Source organism: Rutidosis leptorrhynchoides, chromosome 11 (genome assembly GCF_046630445.1).
Source record: "Rutidosis leptorrhynchoides isolate AG116_Rl617_1_P2 chromosome 11, CSIRO_AGI_Rlap_v1, whole genome shotgun sequence".
NCBI classification, from domain to species: Eukaryota; Viridiplantae; Streptophyta; class Magnoliopsida; order Asterales; family Asteraceae; genus Rutidosis; species Rutidosis leptorrhynchoides.
In genome coordinates, this window is record NC_092343.1 from 286,514,399 (window position 1) to 286,521,460 (window position 7,062).

Sequence of the window (7,062 nt, forward strand, 5' to 3'; positions counted from 1 at the left end):
AAATTTCTTATCTTTTTAAAAGACATTCATTATATGAAATATTTATAGCAATCAATTTTGTAGGTCTATTAGTTATGTATGCAACAGGTTAAATTTCTATTTCTATTTAATTGATTTTGAATGCTATTTGACCTGATAGGTTACAATCAGATACAGTACGGAAGTAATTATAGAACTCCATTGATTTCTTCCACACCAAGAGTCCATAATACACCACTTTCCGACATTACTAATGGTTAGTTTATACTACTTTATGTGTGCCTTCATTTCATTGTACATCACAATTCTAATACATCTATCTTTCATTTAGATATACATATACTTTTATTGTGTTATATTAAACATTATTGTGTGGCTATCATACTTATGTGTTCATTTTATTTTCTCTAACGTTAATTTGGGTAGTAATGAACATAATTGCTTTGATACTTCCTCAAAGAAGAAAGAATGTGTTACTAAGTATCGTCACATCAGACCCAATGCTTCTAAAATACATATTCCTTTCAACATGTCAGCTGATGGATCAAATCCAAATATTAATTCAGGTATGTTCATATACATGTTCTATATTGCACTCTTATCCAATACAAACAAATAATTTGTTTTCAGTAATATGTTTATTAAAATGTGTCTCTTACTTTTGTATTTGTCCCCTTACTTTTATATTTGTAGGTCAAAGTTACAATGTTATTAATTTCGATCGTACCCCACCAGACAGTTGTTTTCGGGTTCCAAACACTTCCCCACTGTCAGATATAACGAACGGTTAGTATGACACTTATGTTGTTAATACTTACATTTTTTCCATTTTTTAAATATATAAGATAATGTTATGCAACTTGACTTTAATTATCTTCATCTTTATGAAATTATTTTTTAAATTAATTTTACATTCTTATTTTCATATACAAGTGTATCAGACGTCACAACAACATTCATTAAGCCCACATGAGGTAGCCACTCAAACAACACGTAAAGGCAGACGACCAACTTATACATTATCATCACCCCGCTATGTTTCTGTTAACTAGACACCTGCAGCTTCTACGGCTTCTAAATATGTAAACCCATCGACAACCCTTTGTTCTACATCCAATACATTGATTAGTCGTGTTCATTGTAGCGTATCTGATTCCACCCAAGGTATTCAGCTAAGGTTACGTAACATTACTTATTATATACGTTTGTCTCTAATATCCTTACATCTTATTCTATGCTAAAAAAATATCTTGTCAGGTTCTTCTTCTCTTATACACCAGATGTTCAACCAACTAGACTCAATCCAGGGAGACCCATAACATATTCCTTTTCAAATGACAAAGTTATCAACCTTCAACAATCGCATATACTTAATAATGAAAATTCTACGAATGAAGTACAATCTAATAAATTCAAAGGAATTTCTGCACGTAAGAATCGGCTCAAATACTCAACTGTAAATTATTTATTATATACATATATACATTTTTGTATATATATTTTTTTTTAGATTATGTGTGCGTGTGAGTGTTTCATTATGTTTGTATTTATCTGTATTTACTTATTCCTGACATACATACATCATATAATTATTACGGACTATATAGACGTAGGGGATGCTATTTACGTGTGTACTGCATGTAAAGCCAGACTATGGAAGGTTGAGGCTCTTAGGGGTAACAAAGTGTTTCGTTCTAAGATGTATTCATTGTGTTGCATACATGGCAAAGTTTTACTACCCAACTTGATACCTCCTCTGGAATATCTTCTTGATTTGTATCGAGGTCAGTCAACAAAAAGTAAAAACTTTGTTGACAATGTTCGACGATACAATATGATGTTTAGTTTTACATCAATGGGTGGGAAGATTGATCATAAGGTCAATTCTGGATGTGGACTTTATGTTTATCGAATCTATGGTCAAAATTATCACTTAGTAGGTAGCTTGATCCCCGAAGAAGGAGAATCTCCAAAGTATTGTCAACTATACATATATGATACAACTAACGAGTCGCAAAAAAGAATAAATGCTTATAATGGGTAAATTCTTTTTATTTTCATATATTTACAAATTACATATATTAAGGTATACAGAACAATGAATTATATTGATATATTTTGTTTTTCTTTTCATTCTATACAGGTGACGTATGGTTAATAGTTCTTCTAATCCCTATGCCATTAAATTTACAACTGTACATGAAATTCAAGGCTTACTGGATGCAATTAATCCCTTAGTAAAAAAATTTCATATGGAGAGAGATAGATTTGCGATGAATGAAAGGGAACCTATCCGAATAAAACTGATTTGTAGTTCGGATAAGGATGGTAGAACACACAATCTACCAACAACTGATGAAGTTGCTGCTATAATAGTCGGTGATGTCGATGGTACGGCTGACAAGAGAGATATCATACTGGAAAAATGATCTCGACAGTTTAGACGTATCAGTGAATTGCATATTAGGTATCTTGCACTTCAGTATCCTTTGTTGTTTCCATTTACAGAGGATGGATATAGGACAGATGTGTATCATCGTGGCATTGATGTTTCAAATGAGCCTAGACATAATAAGCTTACAATTAGAGAGTTTTTTGCATATCGAGTACAATCTCGTGTTGGTGAAGTGTCGTTAATTTTGTTGTCAAGAAAGTTGTTGCAACAGTTTATTGTTGATGCATACACTATGGTTGAGAATACACGCTCAAACTACATTCAAAATAATCAAAAGATTTTGCGTGTAACTCCTTACTCTAACCTTTACGATGCACAAGAAAGTGGTCACCAAGAAGTTTCCGACATTGGTAATAGGGTGATTTTACCTACTTCTTTCACCGGTGGTGCAAGGTATCTACAGCAGAACTACTTGGACTCAATGGCCATCGTTAGAGCGTATGGACATCCTGATTTGTTTATAACGTTTACATGCATTCCTAAATGACCTGAAATTTTAATATTCTTATATGAGGATAACTTAAATCCTGAAGACATGCCTGACATCGTATGCAGGGTGTTTAAAATTAAGCTAGATGCTCTTATGAATAATTTCAAGCGTGAAAAAACATTTGGAAAATTGCTTGGGGGTAATCATTATTTATATTTTTAACGAGATTATTAAACAAAATATGAGTAATATATATGTCAAATTAAATGATATATACATTTACATACGCGCAGATTTATACAGGATAAAATTTCATAAGCGAGGTCTACAGCACGCTCACATTTGCTTATTCCTCGACAAAAAAGACAAGGTTCCAAGTCCAGATGACATCGACAATTTTATTACCGTAGAAATACCCAACAAAGATACTGATCCTGAATTATACTCTATTGTATCTGTGTTTATGATTCATGGACCTTGTGGACCAAAACATTCAACGCGCCCATGTATGACAAAACAAGGATTTTGTTCAAAGCATTTCCCAAAGGATTTTACAGAAGAAACTCATTTTGATGGGGCTGGATATCCTCGATATAAAAGACGTCAGGATGGTAATTTTGTTATGAAAGGCACCACACAGCTCGACAACAGGTTATAATATGAATTCTTATGTTTATACATAAACTATAATATTCTTAATATCCGTACAATAACGTGTTAAATATCTATAATCGTAATGTATTAATATTATGTTATATTAAATTAAATTATAACTTATAAAATGCCAATCTTATTACACTAACAACTAGCAGTGCAGTATTATGCTAAATTTGAACATATTATATGCCATTGCAGGTACGTTGTTCCTTACAACAAGGAATTAATGAAACAATTTCAAGCACATATGAATGTTGAATGGTGCAACCAGATCGGATCCATAAAATATTTATTCAAATACATAAGTAAGGGTCCAGACAGAATATCAATTGCAATTCAAAATTCTGATGCTGCAAATTCAAATCAGAGAGAATCTAATCTGAAAGATGAGATTGAAAATTATTACAGTTGTCGTTACCTGTCAGCATGTGAAGCATCATGGCGTTTGTTCAACTTTGAAATTTTACACAGAAGTCCAGCGATGTACAGGATTCAATTTCATCTACCAAACCATCAACCAATTCTTTATGATGCAGATGATTATGTGGATTCAGTTCTATCAAATCCAAGTGTAGGTACATCTCAGTTCATCAAGTGGATGTGGTGTAATTAGATTGATGAAGATGCTCGTTAGTATACGTATGTTGAATTTCTAAGGCATTATGTGTGGAATAAATCAACTAGAAAATGGACGAGACGTAAAGAACAACGAACAGTTGGAAGAATCAATTTTGTGCCTCCCAAGGCTGGTGAAACCTATTATTTACGTATATTGCTCAACAAAGTAAAGGGACCCACTTTCTATGAAGATATACGAACAGTAAATAATCAGGTTCATGATACATTCAAGGAAGCTTGCTACGCATTGGGACTTCTTGATGATGATCGTGAATATGTTGCTTCAATTAAAGTGACTTATGAAGTTGCATCAGGTGATTTTTGTCGCGACTTATTTGTTTCCTTAATAACATCAGACAGCCTCTCATGTGCAGATCGTGTTTGGAAAGAAACATGTGACCTTTTGTCCAAAGATTTAAAATGAGAGTGCACTGAACAACAACGTAATTTAGGTAACAACTATTTATATGTCATTTATCTTAACTCTTATTACTTTATGTTAACTTTGTTTACCTGTTGTCAATTTAACAATTTCACCTACTATTTCTGTTTTTTTATATTTTATTTGTTTTAAAATCACTTCAGGTATCATATACATTTTCCATTTCTATATGTATATGCATAATATGTATAACAAATTTTAAGAGATAAAATTTTTTTATATGTATAACTATAATAGATGATACACAAACTATAATGTCTTTGTTATAAAACTTTTTGATATATAACATGTACATAATATACTTATATACTCTTCCATGTAGATGAAAATGAACTGAAGAAGATACTCTACAACCTAGCTTTAGCAAAGATCGAACGATTGTTGAATAGATCTGAAAATAGCTTAAAGAATATTCCAAACATGCCATTTCTTGATTATGAGTACATTGACTACTCGTGCAACATGATGATTCAAGATGAGATTTCTTATGACAAAGTGACTCTCGTCACAGAACATGCAACTCTATTTTCCACTATGACTGACGAACAAAAGGCTATTTACAATACTGTTATCGAAGCCGTTGATAAGGACGAGGGTGGTACTTTTTTTATGGTTATGGAGGAACAGGTAAAACATTTGTATGGAAAACATTAGGCACTGCACTTCATTTACGTGGTGATATTGTAATCAATGTCATATCAAGTGGTATTGCAGCTTTTCTTCTTACCGGAGGTAGGACTGCACACTCACACTTTAAAATCCCTATAAATGTTCTTGAAGATTCTTTTTGTAACATTCAACTAGATAGTCTGTTAGCTGGTCTTTTAAATGAATCAAAGTTAATTATTTGGGATGAAGCCCCTATGATGCATAGACATTGTGTTGAAAGCGTTTGAGCAAACAATGCGAGATATTATACGTTCAGAAAGCACCAACAAGTCTTTTGGTGGAAAGGTAGTTGTTTTTGGTGGTGACTTTCGCCAGTTCCTACCGGTCATCCCGAAAGGTAGCCGAGCAGAAACAGTATATGCTTGAATTCACTCTTCTAAATTATGGCATGAATGCAACGTTCTTAAGCTCACTAAGAATATGCGACTTCTTCAATGCGTTGGCGATTCTGACGTTAATGATATTTTTGAATTTGCTAAATGGATTTTAGACATTGGTGAGGGAAAAATCAATCTATCCAAAGATGGAGAAGCGGATGTTGAATTTCCTGACGATGTGTTACTGACTTCAAATAACAGCCCAATTCAAAAGATTGTAAATTCAATGTATCCTTCTCTACAGGAGGAGTTTGAGAATTCTAACTTTGTTAAGGAAAGAGCAATACTTGCACCAATGAATCTTGAGGTAGTTGAAATTAATGAGTTTGTTTTGTCCATAATTAACCAACCAGAAACTGATTTTTGAAGTTCTGATGCTCTATGTCCTCATGAAGTTGATGATTTGGTAGCACAACAACTTTTTTCTCCTGAAATCTTAAATGATTTAAGGGTACCAGGTGTTCCAAATCACAAGTTAGTGTTGAAAATAGGGGTTCCTATAATGTTACTTCGTAACGTTGATCAGTCAAAGGGCTTACGTAATGGTACACGCTTAATAGTCGAAAGAATTTTTGATAACACCATAGAAGCACGTATCATCATCGGCCACTCTTTTGGTAATCTTACATACATACCTAGGATGATTGTTGAACCATCTAACAAGACAATTGCAGTGAAATTCAGGAGACGTCAGTTTTCACTAACCGTATGTTTTGCTATGACGATAAACAAAAGTCAGGGTCAGTCTCTTTCTAATGTTGGCATGTTCCTTCAAAAGCCTATTTTCAGTCATGGTCAGCTCTATGTTGCAGTATCTCGTGTTAATAGCAAAAAAGGTTTAAAAGTACTTATATTGGACAAAAATGGTAAGTCACTAAATACAACAAAAAATGTTGTGTACAAGGAAGTTTTGCAAAGCATTACATAAACCAACCCTTCTGCTATCAGTGTACGTATTCGAATTAAGGTGTTTTATATTTTACCTGTAATTCCTTCATAATACATATTATATTCATATATCTTTTGAATTTTTGAATTTTTCATTTACTCCTACAATTGTCCAACACTTAATCTTTCTATGTTTAATTTGGATACTTGTGTCAACACATAACCAAGTTGCTGCACATAAACCCCCTCTTGCATTACATGAAGTTGAGGAGTTCAAAAGCATTAACGGATGTCAACATGTTATCACATGAATATTGCATCAGAATATGTTTTTTTCTTCGTATCATACAGATCATGAATTTTAGCATTACTTTAATGTTACAACTTCACTTTATTTGTAATAATAAAATAATATGGAGTTGTTTACCGTATTGTTTGCAATGTTTTTAATTCCAATTCTTCGTTATTATTGTGCGTTCATTATATATTTAGTTTTAGAATCATCTTTGTCATCATTTTTCAGATCTTTAAAATAATTGTGGAACTT

At 32.7% G+C, this 7,062-nt stretch overlaps 1 protein-coding gene across 1 annotated transcript; it reads left to right on the plus strand.

The window, feature by feature from the left end:
- The first annotated feature begins 508 nt into the window (after nt 1–508).
- On the plus strand, nt 509–6,555 carry LOC139875557 (uncharacterized). Its single transcript, XM_071862889.1, has 12 exons — nt 509–545; nt 673–765; nt 2,123–2,174; nt 2,294–2,370; nt 2,488–2,899; nt 2,990–3,063; nt 3,158–3,515; nt 3,720–4,115; nt 4,206–4,453; nt 4,904–5,208; nt 5,659–5,951; nt 5,997–6,555. The coding sequence occupies exons 1-12, from the start codon at nt 509–511 to the stop codon at nt 6,553–6,555; spliced, it is 2,904 nt and encodes a 967-aa protein (XP_071718990.1).
- Nucleotides 6,556–7,062: the final 507 nt, after the last annotated feature.

Excerpts from the sequence above, each read along its gene's own strand:
- LOC139875557 (XM_071862889.1), top strand. The coding sequence starts at position 509 with ATGTCAGCTGATGGATCAAATCCAAATATTAATTCAG. Across the intron at positions 2,175-2,293 it reads ATGCCATTAAATTTACAACT|TTCGGATAAGGATGGTAGAA; the intron begins GTACATGAAATT and ends ACTGATTTGTAG. Across the intron at positions 3,064-3,157 it reads ATTTGGAAAATTGCTTGGGG|ATTTATACAGGATAAAATTT; the intron begins GTAATCATTATT and ends ACATACGCGCAG.